This window comes from Phyllostomus hastatus, unplaced genomic scaffold (assembly GCF_019186645.2).
Source record: "Phyllostomus hastatus isolate PE091 unplaced genomic scaffold, TTU_PhHast_1.1 phas_scaffold_21, whole genome shotgun sequence".
NCBI lineage: Eukaryota > Metazoa > Chordata > Mammalia > Chiroptera > Phyllostomidae > Phyllostomus > Phyllostomus hastatus.
In genome coordinates, this window is record NW_025334017.1 from 48,249,674 (window position 1) to 48,271,812 (window position 22,139).

The following is a 22,139-nucleotide window of genomic DNA, read 5'->3' on the forward strand; positions in this document are numbered from 1 at the left end:
ACAGCCGGCGCAGAGCGGTGGGCCTCCCCAGCCCCCAGCCCCCAGCGTGGGCCTCCAGGGGTCTCCCCCGCCGGGAGGTTCCACCGGGTCCCCCAGTGGCTCTGGAGCTGGGAGGGGTGCCCAGGCGGCGGGCAGAGGAGGAGGAGGAGGCCCCCCACGGGCCAGACCCGGCAGGTGCAGCCGGCCAGGTGCGCCTCTCGGGGGCGGGGCCCTGTGGCCACCCAGCCCCACCAGGCACCCCTCCCAGCTCTGGGCCAGCCCAGGTCGCCCCACAGGTCAGCCGGCTGGTCCTGTAGCCTGGGTGGCCTGGGCTGGGGAGCAGGGTGGTCTCTCCCGGGGCCCACTTGGCGCTATGCCCCTGGACGGAGGCCTGCTGGGCTCTGTTGACCCCTCGTGGTGGTCCCAAGCCCCTGCAACTGCTCAGGTGGTGGTCCCGGGCCTGCCCTTCCCCACCCCAGGGACCACTCTGCCCAGCCTGCCCTGCCCTGGCCCGGGGGGCATCTGTGTGGCCTCCGGGGCATCCGGGCCGGGGCTCGGGGGGGACAGGCTGCCGTGGGCTGGGGTGGTGGTCGGCACCCCAGGCGGCCCCTCCCGCTGTGCTCCTGGCCCCCGGCCTCCCGCCAGACCCTGAGCTGTCCTCAGTGACTCGGCGCCCGCCCCGCCCTTCCCCCAGCGCGGCCCCTTCCCAGGACACACAGGCGGGCACTGTTCGGAGGGCCGGCCCGGACAACAGAGCGCCTTTTGTGGCCGGTGTCTGGGGACGCCATTGGCGGCCCAGGGTGGGCGGGGAGGGGATGTGGAGGCCGGGCCGGGAGGAGGGCCGGGCGGTGTGGGTGAGGGGAGGCCGGCGCCCAGCTCCTGCCCTCGCCGGCAGGGAAACCGAGGCACCCGGGCTCCGACGGGCATCCCCGGTCTGTGTCTGGTGGCCGCCCCCCGTGCCCCTGCGTGGGGGCTCCCCGCCCTCCACCAGGCCCCCTTGCAGGGCCCGGGCGGCCCATGAGGGACTGGGCAAAGCCGGCCCCAGAGGTGGGGACTGGGCGCCAGGAGGAACTCCCGGGCTGGAGGGCAATATTGGCCTGAGAAGGTGACGGGAGAGGCGGGGTCCCCAGGGAGCTGAGGGCTAATGGGTCCCTGGGCTGGGGAGCCCAGGCGCACAGCGGCTGAAGAAGGCTCCGAGGACCAAGGCCGAGCTGTGGGAAGCAGGTGCCTCACCGTCACCGTGAGGGGGCGTCCAGACAGGAGTGAGCAGCGACCTCACGGACTCAGCACTGGGGTCAGCCCCCACCAGCCCCCCACCTTGGCCAGCAGGCTCAGGGCGTTCTGACCCCTGTGGGTGCTGGGTGCTGGGGGCGGCCGAGGGGAGGCTGTGAGCCAGCCTGCCACTCAGCTGGACCTGCTCCGTGGGCCCTGCTTCGGGCCCCCCCCGCTCTCCGGCTGGCCCCCAGGGCCCCCTGAACGGCCCCCTACTGACAGGGCCCCCTTCCAGCCCTGGCCCCACCACAGAGCTTGGCGCTCCTCCTGCCGAGTGCCCTGAACATGCATGCACACGCATGCACACGCATGTGCACACAAACAGGAGAGGCCGGGCCACGGTGCCGGGATGCGCGGCTGGGCCAGCCCCGCAGCAGCAGGGTCGGCGTGAGACCCTGCAGGGCAGCGGTGTCCTGTGGGAGCCGGCACCCGGCCTCCGAGCTGCAGCTCCCCCCCCGGCCCCGGCTCCCTGGTGGCCCGTGGGGTCCCCCCGTGGGACCCCAGGAACCCTGCGTGAGAACCCCACGAGGGGCAGGGGCTCCTTCAGGCTGCCGTCTGCCCCCAGGAGTCCGTCGGAGGTTCACTCCAGAGCCCAGGTCCTGGAGCGCAGCCGCCGGGAAGGGCTCCGGCCTCTGCCCTGACCTGCCCCCCTCCGGCCGGCCCCTCCCTCCGCTTCAGTGTCCAGCCCGGGGACACCCCCCCCCGTGTCTGCCCACAGCCCAGCGGGCCACCTGGGCCTCTCCTCTGTCTCCTGAGCACCCCCCCCACCGCCTCCTTCCCTGCCACCACCAGCCCTGCCCAGCCTCCCTCACCTGCCCCCCCAGCTGCCGCAGTGGCCTTCCAAGGGGCCCTTCTGACTGGGGCGCTGTCCCGGGTCTGGCCCTCGCCGCCCCCTCTCGCCCGCCGCGCAGGACGGCAGGTGGGCCCCGGACCCCCGCAGGCACCGAGGAGTGGAGCCTGCGCCTGGGAGGGCGCCCCGCTGGGATCGGCGGCTCTGCCGGCTCTGCCCCCGTCCGCCGGGGGGCTGCCCGCAGTCGCCGGGCGTCGGGGCGTCAGGGAGCATCTGTCCCGGAGCTGAGGCTCCAGCCGGGGGCGCATTAGGTCCCAGCCCGGACCTCGGAGGGCACTGCCGCCGGGCCGGCTCGGGCCGGGTTCCGGAACTCGCTGCCGCCCCTGCGGAAGGGCCCCCTGGGTCTGGGACGGGCTGTGGGACCCGGGCCCAGGCCTGGCGGTCCGAGTGCTGGGGTGGGCAGTCAGGCAGGGTCGCTCTGCCACAGCAACGCCGAAAGCTGTGCCCTGCAGGCGGGAGGACAAGGGGTGTCCCAGGGGTGGGAGCCCGGTGAGGGGGAGGGTCTGCAGGGGGAGGGTCCGTCCCCGGGGCGCCGGGGCCTAGCCGCTGAAGAGCAGCCGGGGGGCCCGCACCCCAGCTGGCCCCCACCCCACGCCCCGCTGCGACGAGCCCCAGGTCCAGTGCTCACCCTGCTGCGAGCCAGGCTTCCCCCATCTGACAGGTGGGGAAACCGAGGCGGGGCCTGCCCAAGAGCCCACGCAGCTCTGAGGGGCATCCGGAGCCCAGGCCTGTGCCCGCCCCCCTCCTGGCCTCCACGGCCCACGTGGGAAGGACGCCAGGAGGGGACCACAGAGCAGTGGCTGACCTCGTGTCGCCGGCCAGCTGGGCCCGGGCGGCAGGAAGCGGCGGCTCCGACTCCCGTGGGCAGGCCGCCGGCATGTGCGCGCTCAGCGGAGTGGAGGCGCCGGCACCGGGAGGCCGGGCGGGCCCTGTGGGGCTGGCCGCCACTCTCTCTCCCTCGCCTGCCCACTCGGCTGCTGCGTGGGACCCACGGCCCAGCCAGGGGTCCTGGGGACAGTGGGGACAGTGAGGCTTGAAGGCATAAGGGACGTGCCAGGGGCACACGCTCCTGGACTCGGGTCGGAGTGGGCAGGGCTGGCTTCCGCGCCTGGGGCGGCTCCTCCGTGTCCTAATGCACGTGCGCCCGGGGCGGCCTTCCTGTCCACGGGGCGGCAGGCAGCAGCGGGGGCGATGCCAGCAGCACACGGTCGGGTCGGTCTGGGTTCCCGTGTGGGCTCTCCTGCCCCTGCACTGTGCCCTTGGTGGGTCACTCACCCCCCCAAGCCTCGGTGTCCCCTTGTGAAATCGGGGGACGGTCACAGTACCAGCCTGAAAAAGGAGGGGCGAGGCAAGGGGTCCGTGCAGGGTGCTGGACGCAGGTGGCACCCGGTGACTCCATGCCCTCCTCACCTGGAGCTGCAGGGCCCCAGGGGCCACGGGGGCCGCAGCTCCGAGGACAGAGGAGGGGAGGGGGGCCCGAGAGGCAGCAGTGGCAGGTGGGCCAGGGAATATAGGAGGGTGTGGGTGGGTGTCGGGTGCAGCTCCAGAGGGGGGTCTGACCCCCCCCACCTCTCGAAGAACTGGCCACTCCTGCTGTGGGGAGGGGGCGGCGGGAGGCGGCACTGCACCCTCGCCCTGGGTGAGAGTCTGGGGACGCCTGGGAAGGCCTGCCTTCTCCGCTCCCCATGCCCCTTCCTGCCAGCTGTGCGGGGCGAGGGGGAGGAGGTCGTAGAGGCAGGAGACAGAGGTGGGGGGCTGCCAGGAGAGGGAGACAGGTCCCCACGGGGGGTTCCCAGACAGCCACCGAGGCCCGGGCTGACGGGTGGCCCCCGTGGCTGGGACGGGGAGAGTGGGCAGGCGGCAGTCCCGGGGCCCTCAGGAACCACGCCGGGCCACTGGCCAGACGGGCACAGCCAGGGTCCCTGTGCACTCGGCCCTGGCCAGACGCTGCCCATCACGCCCTACTCGGGCCTAGGCGGAGGAGGCAGTCTCCTCTCCCCGTGGCTGGACCCAGGCCCCGGCCCCTGCCCCTGCAGGTGTATGCACTGGTGGGCGGCAGATGGACAGGTGAACAGAGCAGGTGCCTGGGAGCAGCGCCAGGCCTGCGTCAGCTGTCCGAAGCCCAGGTGGGCACTGGCCCGGCCGTGCCCTCGGCCCCAGTCTCCCCTGGGCTCACACCACCCCCCTCTGCCCTTTCTCTTCCAGCTGCTGCTGCCCGCGGGCAGGCACCGGGGCCCTGCGCCTTAGGAGCCGCTGCAGCCCTCTCTGTCGTCCTCTGAAGGCCCCGCCTCCTGCCGTCCCTGGGAGCCGCTGCCCCGGCCCCTGGCCCCCGGCCTGGTCCGCTTGCTGCCAGACCCTGGCATGTCCAGGCCTGGCCCGCGCCTGCCGCCTGTCCAGCCCGCGGAACCCTGGCGGCCCCGCGAGCTAGGATGAGGGGCCAGGCCGCCATCCCGGGTCCCCGCTGGATCCTCGGCCCGCTGCTCCTGCTGCTGCTGCTGGGGCGCCGCACCCCGGCGGCCACGGGGGCCGACGCCGGGCCAGGGGCGGAGCCCTGCGCCACGCTGGTGCAGGGCAAGTTCTTCGGCTACTTCTCCGCGGCCGCCGTGTTCCCCCCGAACGCCTCGCGCTGCTCCTGGACCCTGCGCAACCCGGACCCGCGGCGCTACACGCTGTACATGAAGGTGACCAAGGCGCCCGCGCCCTGCGGCGGCCCCGCCCGCGTCCGCACCTACCAGTTCGACTCCTTCCTGGAGTCCACGCGCACCTACCTGGGCGTGGAGAGCTTCGACGAGGTGCTGCGGCTCTGCGACCCCTCCGCGCCCCTGGCCTTCCTGCAGGCCAGCAAGCAGTTCCTGCAGATGCAGCGCCAGCAGCCGCCGCGGGAGGGCGCCCCCGGGCCCCCCGGCGACGACTTCTCCGTGGAGTACCTGGTGGTGGGCAACCGCAGCCCCAGCCGGGCCGCCTGCCAGATGCTGTGCCGCTGGCTGGACGCCTGTCTGGCCGGCAGCCGCAGCTCGCACCCGTGCGGCATCATGCAGACGCCCTGTGCCTGCCCGGACGGGGACCCCGGCCACCCCGCCTCCAGCCCCTTGGTCCCCCGCGGCGACGTCTGCCTGCGGGACGGAGTGGCAGGCGGCCCTGAGAACTGCCTCACCAGCCTGACCCAGGACCGCGGCAGGGATGGCGCCCCAGGTGAGTGATGGGCCAGGGGAGGCCCGGGGTGGCGCTCTGGGCAGAGGGCGGCGGAAGGGTCTTTTCTGCAGGGCTCTCCTGGCCGCCGGCCCCTGAGCACACGGCCGGGGGGGGGGGGCCAGTGCTGGAGTCCGGCAGGTGGCCGGGGGCGTGGCCGGCTGCGGGGAGGTGCCTGGGGAGGGGGGGTGCTCGCCAGTCAGGTGAGTGAGCGAAGGAGGGAATGAGGGGCCCTGTTGCTGCGGGGTGGGGGGGGTTTAGTTCCCAGCAGGGAGGGCCCCTCCTTCTTCGGAAGCAGGCAGGTCTAACGGGCCGGCAGGCTACGGCGGCTGGCGGCCGAGGCCTGGGGGGCCGCTGGGGTGTGGGCGGCGTGGAGAAAGCGTGAGCAGAGAGCCGGCTGTTGGGAGACATGGTCTGGAGGTGAGATTTGGGGGTGAGCGTGGCGTGGCCGTAAAAGTCCTTTACGCTGCCACAGCGTCTTGGGTACGGCACCGGGGACAGGTCTCTGGTGCTGGAGGTCAGGGGTCGCTTGGACCAGGGGCCGAGTTCAAGGGTCTGGGAGAGGTGTGGGAGACCGGGAACGGCGCTGCAGGCCAAGAGCAGGGCGAGGGCTGGGTGTGTGCTCGTCGGCCTGGCAGAGGGGGGCCTCGGGGGTCCTGGTGGGTACGAGAGCGTGAGGGCGGGTGGGACGTGGGGTGGGCCCAGACAGGCAGTGGGGCCGGAGATGGACCCCCTTGCCTGGGAGCTTTGGGGAGGCTGGGGTGGTGGCTGGGGTGGGGAGGGTGGCAGGGGCCACCTGGTCCCAGACTGTGGAGTCCGAGGCGCCGGGCAGGCAGCTGCGAGCTGGACAGTCAGTGGTCAGGCCGGGCTGGTCATTCCACCCTGGGCAGGCGACATTGCTCACGGCCCTCGGCCCCTCCCGCGCCAGTGAGGCCAGAGGGCTGCTGTTCCGAGTATCGTCTCTAAAGGCGTGAGATCGGCGTGTGGGGCCCAGAGGAACCCGGTCGTCCCGGCCCCCGGCTCTGCTCCTCTGCTCGTGGCCCCAGGCCCCAGGTCCCAGGTCGGCCACCCCCGTGAGCCGTGAACGCAGCTGGAGAGACGGGGCGAGGCAGGCAGAGCTCCCGGGGAGGGGTGGAGGGCAGGGTGTGCAGAAAACCGGCAGAGAAGGCCCCGCCCGGATCTGAGACCCCTCGCTTCAGGGCCCTCCCTGGGGGCAGGATGGGAGGCTGGAAGGGCTGAGCTCAGGGCGAGGCGAGGGCCTGGCAGAGGCGGCTGGTGTGGGGAGAGGCCGCGGGGGTCGTCCTGCTCGGCCACTCCCCAGCAGCCACCTGCCCCCGAGCCTCGGTGTCCTCGTCGGCGAGGTGCGGGCTTCCTGCAGGGCTCTGTCCTCACCTCGGAGGGGATGGCCCCGGGGCCCGCCCACAGACGCCCAGCCCACTGGAAGGAGCTGGTCTCTGAGCCTCTCGGGGGCCACTGCCGAGCTGGGAGGTCCCCGCTGCTGCCCAGAGCCACGAGGGGAGGTCCGGAGGAGCAGGGCAAGAGCTCGGGGCTGTGGGGAGCCAGGTGTGAGGACGGGGGCCAGAGCGTGTGTGCCGGCGGGGGAGGGAACCCCACTTCCCACCGAGCACCCACTGCAGGGAGCGGCTGGGCCGACCCCTCGTCCTGAGAGCGGCTCGGGGAGCGGAGGGCACTGGGCAGGGGAGTGACCGGCCCGGACACTGCACGCTTCCCCAGCTGTGCATGCACAAAGGTGTCCAGGCCCCGGCGGGGGGGCGGGGGGCAGGCACAGGGAGGGGCCCACCGCAGGCACCCTGGAGCGACCCGGCGCTGGCCCGCGTGGGCCAGCCGCACCGGGGTCGGGGAAGGGGGCCCGGCCGTGGGGCGCAGTGTGTGGAGCTGATGGAGAAGGGCGTGGGCGCGGAGGAAGGAGGTGGCCGCCCCGCTCCCAGATGTCAGCCGGGCGTCAGCAGGGGGACCCAGCGGTCGGAGTGTGGCCTCAGTGTGAGATGCCCGAGGGTCACCCGGGCGGGGCTGGAGCACCCGGGCTGACCAGGTCGGGTCCAAGTCCAGCCGCCCTGCCACCCCTCTCCAATCCCATCAGCCCCTCAGCCCCTCAGGCCCCTCCCCGTAAAAACGAAAAGAGTCGGAACACCTTCTTTCAGGTGAGGAGTGAGCACAGGGTGCCGGTGTTTCTGAGCAGAAGTGACACTAGTGACGGGCCATCGACGTCCACGTTTACTAGCAGTCAGGGGGCCTGGGGGGCTGGCGGAGGCGGAGCCGGAGGCTCACCGGGGCGGGGCGGGCGGCGGCGCTCAGAGGAGGGTGGGCAGGTGCGTGCGTGTCCCTGCACCCGGGCGCCGAGTGTGTGCCTGTGTGCGCCCCTGTAAGGGTGTGCCCATGGACCCTTGTACATGCGTGCACACCTGTGTGCTGCACGTAGTGTGCGTGTGTGAGTGTGCGCGTGTGTGCGTGGTGTGTTCACACAGCTGCTGAGACGTGCGCGCGCTGAGGCTGGGCTCTGTGCCGGGGCCTGGGCCCGGGCCACTCCGACAAGCACAGGGCAGAGACGGAGAAGGGGAGCTGGCCTGTCCTGGGGGGGGCGGGGCGTGTCACCCACGCCGGTCCCTGCGCCCAGAATGCTGTCCCGGAGCGAGGGACTGAAGTCACCTGAGCGGCCGTGACAGCAGCCAGGTTTGAGCGCTTGCTTGGGGCCTGGAGCGCCCACATACTCCCTGGCTTCCTCCTCCCGGCAGCCCAGGGACTGCTCCCCAGCGAGCACCCCCTGCCGCGGGCCTGTGCCTGGGCTCTTCCCGCCCCAGGAAGGCTCTCCCCTCCCCCCGCGCCCAGAGGGCTCCCTCCGCCGGGTCCTTGCCCAGCCCCAGCCCCAGCCTCCACCCCGCACGCTGTCTCTGGTCCACCCACTGATTCCCCCTGCCTCCCTCTCGGCCCCCGCTAGCGTGTGAGCCCCGTGGGGCTGGGTGTCTGCTGGCTGCCGACGCAGCCCCACGTGCAGGACACGGCCCGGCACTGCGCCGCCCTCGTGAGCGCATGCGCAGTGCAGGGAGGCCGGGAGGCCGGGAGGCCGGGAGGCCGGGAGGCCGGGAGGCCGGCAGGCCGGCAGGCCGCCTGGCTGGGAAGGGTCCGCTGACCGCAGAGCCAGCGCCGCGCCGCTTGGCCGGCCCGGACACTTAGGGCTTCTCCTGCGCTGACCTCGGGGGGATGGGGTGGCACGTGGACCAGAGAGGTCCAGCGGTTGTTGGGGAGACACACAGCTGAGCCCCGTGCCCAGGAAGCTCCGCGCCACGCGCGGCCGGAGGAGGCGGGACAGGCGCGTCCTTCATCTGCTCTCCCAGCAGGCTGTGCGCGGCGAGCCGGGGAGCGAGCAGGAGGCCCCGGCCAGGCCGTGGCCCATTTTCTGCCCTGCCCCCTGCCCGCCTGTCCAAACGCCACATGGCCACGTCACGCGTCTGGCGCAGCCCTTGGTCCTCAGGCCACAGCAACTGTTCCCTCCCACCTGCCCCCGTCAGGCGCCCTCCCACCAGGTCCTCGCCTTGCGTCCTGTCCCTCTGTCTGCGCCCCGCCCCCTGCACCCCGGTCTCTGCCTTCTTCTGCCTCTGGCGAGATGGGGCCATTTCTCTCAAGGGTCGTTTTAAATATTCATGTTTTAATTAAAGAATTTTATTGCAGAAGCGACATGTGAGATAATGGGAGAGCAGCGTCCCGGGGCTGGGAACCCGTCTCTGAGTCCCCGCCCGCCCCTCCGTCCCCCCGAGTCCACGTGCACCCCCTCTGTGCGCGGCACCTGCGGTGGAGGGGCTGAGCCCCACCCCTGCCTCCAGGCCTGTCCCCGTCCCCACTGAGGGGGTGGCCGTGCTGCAACACCCCCCCACTCAGAGCCCCCACGAGTCCCCTCTGGAAGGTGGTCGGAGCCCTCCTCTCTGTCTGCAGGGGTGGAGGGGGCTGGGCCTAGAGCGGGGGGCTCCCGTGGCAGGGCGGTGTCCCCGAGCCCACGGGGGGCACAGGGAGAACGGGAGGGCACAGGGGCAGGCCCGCCGGGATGCCGCTCTTCCACAAGGGCTGATCGGGTGGGGGGGACTCGGAAACAAGGTCTCGTCTCCGCTGGAGACAGAGCCTCCCACTGATGGCGGGTGGGGGAGGGGCAGAGCCCGCCACACACGCCTGTGCCCCCCCCCCAGGCCCCGAGTGAGGTCAGAAACCCTGTGCCGCTCGCTGCCCACGGCCCCTCCGGTTCCACGTCCCAGAAAGAGGGGAGAAGGGGAGTCGGCCGTACAGCCCGGGCCCAGGACGGGGAGGGACTTGCCCAGGCAACCAGGGCCCGAGGGCAGAGCTGATAGGGGATCCCTCCTTAGGACGGGGCGGCCACCCCACAAGGAAGAGAAGCCACAGAGAGTGGGTGGCCCTGCAGACAGGGCCGCGCTGGTCGGCCCGGACGGCCGCCGTCCCTCTTCTGTGGAGTGGGGGCAGGACGTGGGGGCCACGTGAGGCCGATGGACACGGCTCCCCGACGCTGGTGCTCACAGGGGCTCCCCTGTCCTGTCTGCCTGCAGGCGGCCCGGGGGTGGTCGTGGCTCTCCTGGCCCCACCCTGAGGTGCCCTGGCGCCTGCTGTGGCTGGGCGAGCTGCTGACCACTGCGGGCCCCATGGAGAACGGGCCAGGTGGATGTTCGTGGGGGGTGGGGGGGACTGGGCCCCTGGAGCTCCGGGGGAGCTCTCCTGTCCCCTAGTGTCCCCATTGGCACATCCATGCAGGGGGCTCAGAGGAGGAGCCTGGGTGCCCCAGACAGGGCCTAACTGGCTGGAGGATGGGGCAGGGTCCTCAAGGGGCTGGACTAGGCCAGGCAGTGGGTGCTTGGGGAACCTGGCGGGCGGAGGCAAATGGGCAGGTGCTGAGACCTGCTGGACTAGGGAGACCTCTGCTGGTGGAGAGGGGAAGTGCACAGCTCCCCTCCTCCGAAGGGGGACCCCCCACGCGCACACTGAGAAGGCAGGCCCGGCCCGGGGAGGGCCTCCCTCAGCACCCCATCCCAGCCAGCTTGGGGTGCAGGGACGCGGCGATCACAGCCTCCAGGCTGGGGTGCCGGGGTGGGTGGGAAGAGGCCGGGAGCCCCCTCTGCCTGCGCCCGCTCGCCCGGGTGGCCAGGCGGCCCGGAGGCCGTTAATCGGCTCCATTCATCCTGGGCCGGGATGGAAATGAGGCTCCCAGACAGAGGGGCATTGAGCTGTGGAAGAAAGGCCGCCTCTTCCCGGGCCTGCGGGGGCAGCCCACCCCCAGCCTCGCCCACCCTCCGCGGCCCCCGGGAGCTCACCCAGCAGAGGCCGGCCGGGGCGCCTCTGCCCCGCGCCGCGGGTGAGCCCCCGAGTTGCGGACGCACTTTATCAGGTGTCAGCTGTGCGTGGGGACACACGGGAGCGGTAGAAACACCAGCAGCGGAAGGAGCAGCTCCCACTCCCCGGACGTCCGTTAATGGCAGGAGTGTGGCCGAGGTCAGGGGCAGGGGCTGGGGCCAGGCCCCCTGCGCCCGGGGTCAGCAGACAGACCTGGACGGGGACCAAGGCTCAGGGTGCAGTCGGGGTCGGGACGCAGCCTGCGGCCAGGGTCAGAGATAGGCCCGGGGACGGTGCCATCCTCCCAGCCCCGGCCGCCCCCTGCCCCCGCCCCCTCCCCCCGCCACAGCCTTGCCACCTGGGTCACCAAGGTAACCAGCCCTGGAAGAGTGGGTGTTCTGGCAGCCGAGGCCTAACCTGAGTCTGTCCTGAAAGACTGAGCTCTGCGGCAGTTGCCATGGGAACCGAGTGGCATCCTCTGATTAGCCCGGCTTGGACACCCTCTCTCTCCCACCCACCACCGGCTTCCACGTCACTCAGGCTTCCGTGCGGGGGCTGGGCTGGGGCAGCGAGGGGCACCACTGGCAGGACGAGCCCAGCCTGGCCCCGCCGCCGGCGCTGCCTCCCCAGCCTCCAGCCCTCTCTGTCCCTTTGTCGTGGTGTCACAGGACGGGGCGGCCCCCCGGCTGGGCTGGGGCCTGCGGGTGGATGCTGCCGCAGGTGGCCTTAGTGAGTCTGGGGGCCCTGGGGAGCCCCTGGGTCTGACCGTGGGGTCCCGACCCCTGTAGCCGGGGCTCCCGTCTGCGTGGGTCTCTGGGTCTGACCGTGCATCTGAGCCGAGTCACCCTAGTGAGGGCGTGTGACACGCCACGCTGCCTGTGCACCTGGCCACGTGGAGGCCGTGCCCTGGCCCTGCTCCGCTGGCCTCCCTGGGGCGCCTCCCCGACCACTGGGGCGTCAGACAAAGCAGCGCTGATGCGGTGCGCCCCGGATTGTGGTTCCAGCTGCCCTGGCCCCTGGGGGTCTGGACCACCCCCTAGACTCTTTGTTTCCTCTGCCACAAAAAGGGTGAAAGTGCTGCCCCTGGCCTGGGTGGGACCTCAGGTTTCTGGGTGCCCGGGAACCTTCTTCCCCCAGGGGAGCTGGCCGCAGGGGCCCCGGCCGATGGCCTGGTGCAGGCCGCTCGGTCCCGTCCTGGCTGGGGGGCACGGGCGCCCCTCCCTGGGCCGCCTCGGCCTGCTCATCCGAACCCGGTGCCGAGAGGGCCCCGCAGCAACACAGCGCCTGGCGGGTGAGACACCCAGACCCAGGCCCCGCCGCCCCCGGAGCAGTGAGGGCTGGGGCAGGGCTGAGCCCTGCCCCCACTCCATGGCCCCGGCCAGCCCCCCGACCCCCACACCGCCTGCCCAGCGCACACCTGGGAGCTGCGTGTACTGCCTGTGGGCAGGGACAGAGCAGGGCCCAGGCCCTCCCCCACCGCGGGGCAGCCACTAAGGTCCGAACCCTTCCTGCTGGTCACTGGGTGAGTCAGCCCGCCCACCTGTCCCATCCTCTTGCTGCATCCTCCCCCCCCGCCCCGAGGCCCCGAGGACAGGAGGCATGGCTGCTGTGGGCCCTGACAGGGAGCTCCGGCTCTCCGGGCCCAGGGGACAGTGGGGCCCGAGGTGGGGGTGGGGATCTGAGGGCAGGGAAAGAGAAAGGTTCCGCAACAGGCTGGGGGTGCAAGGCCCCCCTTCCCCACTGTGTACCCAGCGTGGAGACGGGCCCACCACCCACACTGTGGAGGTTCCTCCCAGCCTTGCCTCCCAGTCCTTTGACTCTGGCGCCCCCTGCTGGTCGGCTTCTGGGACAGCGCAGGAGCGGTGAGGGAGGGGCTCTGGCAAGGACACTTGGCCCCCACAGAGCAGATCTGTGCCGCGTCACCTTCACTGGGACCGTGACCTTGCTGCAAATCAGAGTGGGCTCTCCGGGGTCAAGTCCAACCCCAGCGACAACGCCCACACACCTCCCTTCCCAGCCCCCGCTGCCATGTGTCTGCGTGTGTCGGTCCTGGGGAGCAGGGCCCCGTCGTCCTCGGAGGGGGGGTGTGAGGCCAGGGCAGACGGCCCGTGGGTGGTGGGGGGTCTCTCAGCCTCTGCTCCAGGGCCCACCCTCCGGGATCTCCTGCCGTCCCCAGGGGGCACCTGGGACCCTCCTGCCGGGCCCCTTGTGACCTGCCCATGGCCAGCGGCTCCCCTGCTCCGGCCCGGTCAGCAGGCCTCGAGGAGCCTGGCCCGGCTGTCTCCCGGCCCCCCCACCAGTGGGTGCAGTGGCAGGGTGCCCGCCAGGCCTGTGCCTGGCCCATCGTGGGTGCTGCGGGGGCTGTCCCCCCGAGGGAGGCCGCCCCGGCCCGCTTTGCTGGCCGTGCAGGGCCCTGGCCCCCCTGGGGACAAGCAGGACAGCCCGAAGCATGGCCTCTGAAAAGACAGGAGGCCCTGCAGGCAGCCCCTCCCTCGGCCCTGCAGACAGCCCCCCGGCTCTGGCCCGAGGTGCGGAGGCCTCCCCGCTCCTCTCCCCTCAGCGGTCCCCTGGCACACGGAGGCCGTCCTGCTCAGCCTCCTGAAACCAGGGCCACCAAGGGGGGACAGGGCCAGGATGGAGGAAGACTCAGAGGTGGCTGTGGTTAGAGAAGGGGGAGCGGGGGGCCTGGAGGCCCTTGCCCCAGCACCCACAGCAGCAGCTGGCGTTTTGCCAGGTCTTGGGGGGTGGGTGGCTCAGCCCGGCTGTCCCCCTGGGTGTGAGGCCCTGCCAGGCCACCAGGTGTGGGACCTTGGTCACCTTTGGTGTTCCTGAGTGGCAGGGGGGTGGGGGAGCACACAGGTCACAACTGTGAGAGGGGAATAATGGGGAAACTGAGGCTCAGAAGAAACTGGACTGAGGACCACGGGAGGGGGTTCCAGCAGGGTGGGGGGATCTGTCCCAAAAATGAGGCCTCGCCTGCCATCACCCCATCACCAGGCTCTCATAATGCGGCTGCCAGGATGGGCTGAGGTGTCATTCATTCATTCATTCGTTCCTCAGGCCACTCTGGGGCTCCAGCCTTGTCCGGCCCCCACGCAGGGGACAGATTCCGAGCCCGTAGAGACCCTGGCCCCGGTGCCCATAGCCAGAGCCAAGAGCACTGTGACCCCCGCGGGTTGGGGGGGTCGCTCAGGAGGCGGCGGGTACACCGCATCCCCACCGCGCTTCTGGGCTGCCCTTCCCAGGCAACTCTGCCCCTCCCACCGCGGTGACTTAGCCGTCCAGGCCCGCACCGGCCTCCTAGGTGACCCTCCGCGGAGCTGCGCTGCTGGCTCCCACCCTGGAGCCTCCCACGTGCGGGTCTCTCTGCTGCGTCCCGTCCCCGCCAGGGAGACCCCCGGAAGCCACTCTCTGAAAGACGTGACCCCTGCGCTCTGGTTCCCACCAGGCGGCTGGAAGCTGTGGTCGCTGTGGGGCGAGTGCACGCGGGACTGCGGCGGAGGCCTGCAGACGCGGACGCGCACCTGCCTGCCCTCGCCCGGCCTCGAGGGCGGCGGCTGCGAGGGGGTGCTGGAGGAGGGCCGCCTGTGCAACCGCAAAGCCTGCGGCGGTGAGTGCGCGGCGCGGGGCGGCAGCGGAGGGAGGGGTTTGGGGTGGGCCCCGGTGCTGGCGAGCCCCAGGATGGGGCCCGGCCAGGCGAGAGAGGGAGGCAGGTGGATGTGGGGGGGCAGAGCGGTTGCTTGCGGTTGGGCTGGATGGAGGCCGGAGTCCTAGACGGGCCAAGTCAGGTGAGGAAGGGCGACCCCTGGACGCGGAGGCGGAGAGGAAGGAGAGCCCTGGGCCGAGCCTCCGCAGGGAAGGGGCGGGGCCTGGGCCATACGGGGCAGGGCCTGGTGCGGGGGCGGGGCCTCAGGGGCGGAGCTTGGCCCAGGGCGGGGGGTGCGGCCGCGGCAGAGGTCAGGGCTCCGGAGGAGTGGGAAGTAGACGGGGCCGGGTGGGCCTGCCTTCTCACGTGCGGATTGAGAATTTGGGGGTGCGTCCTCCCCCTGTCCCCCGGCCCTGGCCGGACCTGCCCACCCCAGCCCCATTCCACCTCCAGAACATCTCTCATAAGCCTCACTAATGAACTCATGCATATTTTAGCGGCTTCCATAAAGTTAAATCAGGTCATAAGGAGACTGCCATTCCTTGGGCTGGTTTCCTCGGTGAACTTCCCGGGGAAGAGGCGCTCAGCTCAGAAGCCTGGGGAGGGCCCTGGAGGAAGAGAGGGAGCGGCACAGGGCGGGGGAGGTGGGGCCCGCGGGAAGGGGCCCGACGGGGCTGGCGCCAGGCCAGGTGCCCGGTCCCAGCTGTCCCAGCTGTCCCCGGGGGGCGGCGCGGGGGGGGGCGCCTAACAGCCCTGGGGCTGTCGGGACGGGCCCTGCTCTGGCTGGGGACTGCGGGACCCGGGCACCGAGCAAGGCTCCCGAGCGCCCCCGCCGGCCGCTGACCCGGGCCCGTCCTGCAGCGGCCGGGCGCACCAACTCCCGGAGCCAGTCGCTGCGGTCCACCGACGCCCGGCGGCGCGACGAGCTGGGCGACGAGCTGCAGCAGTTCGGGTTCCCGTCCGCGCACACAGGTGAGCCGCGGGGCGGGCGGGCCGAGGCGGCGCTGCGAAGTGGGGCGCGCTGGCTTCGCGGGGCTAGGTCTTCGTACGAGTATTTTAAGTGATTAACGCCTGCTAATCGTAAGAAATAAAGTTAATGACTCACCATAATTAGACTGCTCTTGGGCGCCCGGCTGCCCTCTCCGGGCCGCCTGGCGTTGGGGGCGCTAGTGCCATGCGGAGGGCCGTCGGGGCCGGACCCCGGGGCCGCGGAGCCAGCGCTCGCCCCGCGGGACTTGCAGCGCAGGGGCGCGTCCTGCCGCCGGCCCCGCTCCCGACGCCTGGAGCCAGAAGCCTTGCGCCTGGGGGTCCGGCCGCAGTCGGCGCGCAGAGGCAGCGGCGGGCCTGTGACGCTGTAGGTCTGGCCCGCAGGTGACCCCGCGGCCGAGGAGTGGTCCCCGTGGAGCGTGTGCTCCAGCACGTGCGGCGAGGGCTGGCAGACCCGCACGCGCTTCTGCGTGTCCTCCTCCTACAGCACGCAGTGCAGCGGGCCCCTGCGCGAGCAGCGGCTGTGCAACAACTCGGCCGTGTGTCCAGGTGGGCGGGCGGGGCGTCAGGGCCGGGGCGGGGCCTACGAGGCCGGGGCGGGGCAGAGCCTCAAGATCGGAGGGTCTGGTCGGGGAGCCGGAGGGCGGGGCGTCTGAGGCCGGAGGGAGCAGGGGGCGGGGCCGGGGTAAGGGCAGCAGCCACCAGTGGTCGCGGAGCTCAGCGGCGCCCTCCCGCGCCTCTGCAGTGCATGGCGCCTGGGACGAGTGGTCACCCTGGAGCCTGTGCTCCAGCACCTGCGGCCGTGGCTTCCGGGACCGCACGCGCACCTGCAGGCCTCCTCAGTTCGGGGGCAACCCCTGCGAGGGTCCCGAGAAGCAAACCAAGTTTTGCAACATCGCCCTGTGCCCTGGTAGGTGAGAGGGAGGGCGCTGGGTGGGGGCAGGCAAGGAGGGGGGAGGGCCCAGCGGGTCGCAGGCAGCGCCGCGAGCCCCAGACCCTAACCTGCTCAGGGGTCGGAACCTCAGGCTGTGATGGAGGCGGGTTGGAGACCCCGGGGTGTTCTCATCCGAGTACCTTCGGTGTTGGGGCGTCCACGCCCGCACCCCAGGCCGCGGCGGGCGGGGTGCGGGCCCTCAGGCGCTGACACTTGGTGCCCAGGCTCGGCGCTGGGGTCCTGGGCCCGGGGAGCGCTCGGGCGGGGCGCGGGGTCCTGGGTGTTCACGCGGCTCCCGCCCCTTCCTCCCCCGGGCCGGGCAGTGGACGGAAACTGGAACGAATGGTCGAGCTGGAGCTCCTGCTCCGCCAGCTGCTCCCAGGGCCGGCAGCAGCGCACCCGGGAGTGCAATGGGCCCTCGTACGGGGGTGCCGAGTGCCAGGGCCCCTGGGTGGAGACCAGAGACTGCTTCCTGCAGCAGTGCCCAGGTCAGCTGCGCCCGGGGCCCCGGGGTTGGGGGGGCAGGGCAGGGCAGGGCGGGCGTGAGGGGGCGAGGCCCGCGGGGGCTCTCTGTGGGCTCTGGGGGGACGCGGGGGACGGTGGGAAGCGAGGGTGGCCGAGAGGGACAGCGCACAGGGGGCGTCCCCTGTTTCTCCGTATCAAGACGAGCCCTGGTCTCTCCTCCCCCGGCCTCAATGTCTTTTCTCCTCGTGGCCTCCTCCTCTGACACCCCCCACCCCGCTGTCCACGGCTCTGCGTGTCTGCTCCTCCGTGTGCCCCTGCCCCCGTGTTTTCGGCCTTCCCCGTTCTCCCTGTCCCCACGGCCGCATCTCCAACCGCCGGGACTCCCGGACCTGCACCCCCGCACCCCCGGGCCTGTGCCCCCGCACCGGGCGCGCCCCGCAGTGGATGGGAAGTGGCAGGCCTGGGCGCAGTGGGGGGGCTGCAGCGTCACCTGCGGGGGCGGCACGCAGCGGCGGGAGCGCGCCTGCTCCGGGCCCTTCTTCGGGGGAGCGGCCTGCCAGGGCCCCCAGGAGGAGTACCGGCAGTGCGGCGCCCAGCGGTGTCCCGGTGAGCGTCCCCAAGCCACCCCCCGTGCTGGGCTCCGGGGGGGAGGGGGAGCGGGGGAGAGGCACCCTGAGGGACCGGGAGGCTTCGGCCTGTGCTGTCTGGGGAAGGGCTCCCGCTGGTGACGGGGGGTGTCCCGGCAGGGTCTGGCCCCCTGCCCCTGCCGCCCGCACTCGGCCCCCCTTCCTGCCCCCGGCCCCCACTCACCGTCTCTGGCCCCCCGGCAGAGCCCCACGAGATCTGTGACAAGGACAGCTTCGGCGCTGTGGTCTGGAAGGAGACTCCGGCTGGAGAGGTGGCCTCAGTGCGGTGCCCCCGGAACGCGACGGGTGAGGGCCGGCAGGTGGCTGCGAGGGGCTCCCGTCCTACCCTCGCAGGGCCGGGGCGAGCCGCTGAGCTGGGCCCCCGGGCCTGGCCGAGAGGGGGGCCCCCGGGCAGCGCACCTGCCCCTCCCTGCCCCCCGTGGCTCCTGGCGGGTGGCAGGGTCCTGGCAGTTCTCTGGGGGGTCCTGGCCGCCGTGTGCGGGCGGGCAGCTGTGTCCAGTTCCCCGACCGTGCACCCGCGTTCAAGGCTGCTGCCCCCTGACCCCGGGTGCCCCGCGTCCTCCCCGTGTGAGGGGCCGGGCTGTGGGCCCTCCCCGGGCTCTGGACTCGGATAGACTTGGAGCTGCCCGCTTCGGGGGTGGGGGGCCCCGCCTCGTGCAGAGGGGGTGCCCAGGGTGTGGCGCCGGCTGGCCCTGCAGCGGCCGCTCAGGGACACTGAGAGAGAGAGAGAGAGAGAGAGGCGGCCTGGCCCCTGTGCCGGCTCGGAGTCTCTGCTTCGGGGGACCCCCCGAGGGTCCGCGCCAGAGGGGCCGGGGCCTGGGAGCCGTGGGCGGGAGGCTGCACGCGCGGGCGTCCAGCCGAGAAGGGCGAGGCCGCGCTGACCCGCCGCCCCCCCAGGCGTCATCATGCGGCGCTGCGAGCTGGACGAGGAGGGCATCGCCTACTGGGAGCCCCCGACCTACATCCGCTGCGTCTCCATCGACTACCGGAACATCCAGATGATGGTGAGGGCCGGCCGCGCCCCCCGACCCGCCCCGCCCACCCGCCTTCAGACGCGACCCCGGGTCCCCCGGGGATCCCAGAGGGTCCTCGACGCCTGGGGGGTCCCCGGGACCGGCCTCGCCGTGTCCTGCAGCGTCACGGCGCCCGACCCTCTCCCTCCGCCCAGACCCGGGAGCACCTGGCGAAGGCTCAGCGGGGGCTGCCGGGAGAGGGGGTGTCGGAGGTCATCCAGACGCTGGTGGAGGTCTCCCAGGACGGCACCAGCTACAGCGGGGACCTGCTCTCCACCATCGACGTCCTGCGGAACATGACCGAGATCTTCCGGCGGGCGTACTACAGCCCCACCCCCGGGGACGTGCAGGCGAGCACAGGGGGGCCGGGGGAGGGGGGCCGGGGGGGGCCGGTGCCTGGGAAAGTGGGTGGGGGCGCCCTGGGTCCCAGCTGCGCACTGGGCCTGACCCCGGCCCCAGTCAGGGCCTCGCCCCCGGCCTCACGCGGAGCCCCCACCCTGAGCCGTGTCGTCCGCTGCTCACTAGCCTGCCCCCCGCCCCCCCTTCCAGAACTTTGTCCAGATCATCAGCAACCTGCTCGCGGAGGACAACCGGGACAAGTGGGAGGAGGCCCGGCTGGTGAGGGCGCGGGCCGGGCCTGTCGTCTCTGGGAGTCCGTCATGTCCCCGGGTCCAAGGCCAGCCCGGCCTGGGGCCGTGGGTTCAGGTCCCAGCCCGGCCTCCACCCGGGGCCCCGTGACCCGTTGTGGGACCGGGAGGAAGTCGCTGAGCCCTCCGACCCTTGGTTTCCCCGTGGCCGGGGGACAGCCGCTCACCTCGGGGGGCTCAGTGTGGGGGTGGGGGACGTGGGGGCTGTGGGGTGCTGATTGGGGTGACCAGGACGTGGTGGCTCTTCTCTGTCTGGAAAGGGTGGTCAGCCCTGACCCCCCGTCCTCCCAGACTGACCGGTCCCCAGGGCAGTGCCTGGTGTGGGCCCGTGGGAGCCCAGGGACCCCACGGCTGGCCCGGGCCTTGGGGCCGCAGCGCCGTGGCCCCTCTGGGCCCCGTCTTCCCGTCTGCCAGGGTGACGGCCACTCAGAGGTCCGGACCCTGCTGCCCAAAGCAAGCGCAGGGCCTGCAGCTCTGGGGCGGGACCGCGGGACCCAGACCCAGAAGGTGGAAGGGGGTGGGAGGCGGTGGAGGGATGGGGAGGGGCATCCCCGGTGGGGGTGTGGGCCAGAGACGCCGCCCCTGGTCAGCCCTGCTGGTGGGGTGGGCGTGCTCGCGGGGGCCGCTGGCCACCCTCGCTGAGGCTGCCCACCCCACCGCCAGATGGGCCCCAACGCCAGGGAGCTGTTCCGGCTGGTGGAGGACTTTGTGGGCGTCATCGGCTTCCGCATGAAGGACCTGCGGGACGCGTACCAGGTGACAGACAACCTGGGTAAGCCCCCTGCGAGCTCCTTGGACCCCGGCCCCGTCACCCCGCCCGCGCCGTGCAGCCCCGGGCCCCGCCCTCCTGCCTCAGTTTCCACACCTGCGCACTCAGGCGCAGGTTTGAGGACTTGTGACCCTCGGAGGGGTCAGCACAGGACCTCTCAGACCCAGACGAGGCCCTAGGGGTGTCGGGTTTGGGGGTGCACCGGGAGCCCCGCCCTCAGCCCCCCGGCCGGGCCCTCTCTGTGCTGGGACGGCCCCGGGGTCTGAAGGCAGGACTCCCCCTTGCCGACCTGCACCCCAGAGCGTCTCATTGGAGTGCCTGGTCTCCGGCACCGCCCGGATCTGGGCCACGGGACGGCGGCAGGGCTCACAGGTGGTGGGTGGCAGAGCACTCAATGGGCCCAGGGCCTGGGAGGCCCGCACCCCGATGATCACACTGCCAGGGTGCCCTGCGGGGACTCTCAGGGGCCACATTTGTCAAGTCTTGGGGCGCCTCCTGGCTCTCTCTGCACCCCCCGCACCCCACAAACCCCCACAGCCCGCCTCCTCCGGGTCTTCACACACAGTCACGCCCCATTTGGAAGCATGCCCCCCCAACCTGCCGCACCCCCTGCCTGTGACGGTCACCTCCTGTCTGTCCCCCGACAACTTCAAGGTCAGCAGGGCCTCGCTGGCTCCTGCCACAGCCTCGGCGTGAGGGCTCAGTGTCCCCGAGAATGCCTGGTCACTTGTCTGTCTCTCCTTGGTAGCCGATGCAACAGGGGCCGCCCCGTCCCCAGGGTCCCCCGTAGGGGGATGCCGTGTCCCCAGAGCAGGCCACGGGCTCAGGGAGGGCCTGGCCGGGGGCCGGGGCACTGTCTGAGCAAAGGCGTGGGGGTGGCCTCGGCTGGGTGGTGGCTTCGCAGGGGAGGGGACCCAGAGGTGGGCGAAGGCCAGGGGCAGCCCCCGGGGGGCTGGGGGCAGGAGCACAGCTGCTGCCCAGGAGGGAGGGCCGGGAAAGGGGGTCCTGGAGCCCTGTCCCCCCAGGCCGGTGTCTGCCGCCTGCTCAGGGGACGCCTCGGTCCGGAGGCCAGACAGAGCCTGGAGGGGCTGGGGTCTGCAGGTGTGAGCGTGGCTGGGACCGGGTGGGCGAGGGCCCTCGGAGGTCCGCCACGCCCCAGGGCCACCCTGTCGCCACCCTGGCCGCTCCCACACACTGTGTCCCCATCAGCCGGCCTCCCTTCTCCCGGACGGAGGACCCTTCCCCACCCGGTGCCTGCCTTCCACGCCACCCATCTGCTGTCTGCGTACCTGTCCTGGGGGGTGGGGGAAGGGTCTGCCCCGTCCATTCTTCAGAGCTGCAGTGGAGGGGGAACTGGGCTGCCACATCGGGGGGCGCCAGAGTGGACCCCGCTGGCCTTTGGGACACGGCCACCCCCGGGAGCCCGTGAGGGGGCGGAGCCAGTGGGGCAGTGCCGCTCGGGGCCAGGGCCCGGGCGAGGGGCCGGGAAGGAAGGCGCCCAGGGCCTGGGGGGAGGGGGCCCGAGCAGCAGCCGGGCTGGCGGCCCCCTGCTCCCCGCCCCCCACCCCCCAGCTGTGAGCGCCCGGGCGGTGGTCCTGACCCCAGGCCCGCTCCCCGGCTCTTCCTGGCCGAGGCTCCTCGTCACCGATGTGCCCTCTCTGTCCCCCGTCTCTGCCCGCGTCCCCCTCGCCGCAGTCCTGAGCATTCACAAGCTCCCGGCCAGCGGAGCCACGGACATCAGCTTCCCCATGAAGGGCTGGCGGGCCACGGGCGACTGGGCCAAGGTGCCGGAGGACAGGGTCACTGTGTCCAAGAGCGTCTTCTCCACGGGGCTGGCAGGTGAGGGCCCGTGGCGTCCTCAGAGACCGGGGCCTCGGGGCCGGCACGCCCAGCCCCGGGGAGGCCCCCCGGAGCCAGGCCCGTGTGCCCCAGGTCCGAGGTGGCGTCCGTCATTCCGCTCAGGGTCCCCGGGCCCGCCTCCCCACAGGAAGCTCTCCCCGCCCTCCCGTGCCGGGCAGCCGCCCGCAGTCTCCTCGGGGTGGACGGAGGGTCCTCCTCGTCCCGGGCACGGGCGGCGTTTCCCCTGAAGTCACGCAGCGGGTGGGCCCCGCCTGCCCTCAGCTCTCGGGGGTCACCCGGGGGGCCCCAGGCGGTCACTCCGGCCCTTGCGCTGCGGTGCTGCGTCTGTCCGTCCGTCCGTCCGTGGTCCGGGGGTGCACGAGGGAGCCCGGTCCGGGCTGGGGACGGTGCGGGGGCGGGGGGAGGAGGGAGGTGACCGGCTCGCTGTCTTCCAGAGGCTGACGACTCCTCCGTGTTCGTGGTGGGCACCGTGCTCTACCGGAACCTGGGCAGCTTCCTGGCCCTCCAGAGGTGGGAGCAGGGGGCGCCTGGGCGG

The 22,139-nt window shown here is 72.6% G+C and overlaps 1 protein-coding gene across 1 annotated transcript in view; it reads left to right on the forward strand.

Moving 5' to 3' along the window:
• Nucleotides 1-4,530: 4,530 nt before the first annotated feature.
• ADGRB1 (adhesion G protein-coupled receptor B1) overlaps nt 4,531-22,139 on the forward strand; it is a 56,224-nt gene continuing 38,615 nt past the window's right edge. The window contains 14 exon segments of the mRNA XM_045861531.1: nt 4,531-5,293; nt 14,085-14,246; nt 15,144-15,254; nt 15,654-15,818; nt 16,015-16,179; nt 16,527-16,691; nt 17,110-17,274; nt 17,499-17,600; nt 18,213-18,319; nt 18,484-18,678; nt 18,878-18,946; nt 19,639-19,747; nt 21,440-21,583; nt 22,039-22,114. Of these exon segments, the coding sequence (XP_045717487.1) occupies nt 4,531-5,293; nt 14,085-14,246; nt 15,144-15,254; nt 15,654-15,818; nt 16,015-16,179; nt 16,527-16,691; nt 17,110-17,274; nt 17,499-17,600; nt 18,213-18,319; nt 18,484-18,678; nt 18,878-18,946; nt 19,639-19,747; nt 21,440-21,583; nt 22,039-22,114 (2,498 nt within the window).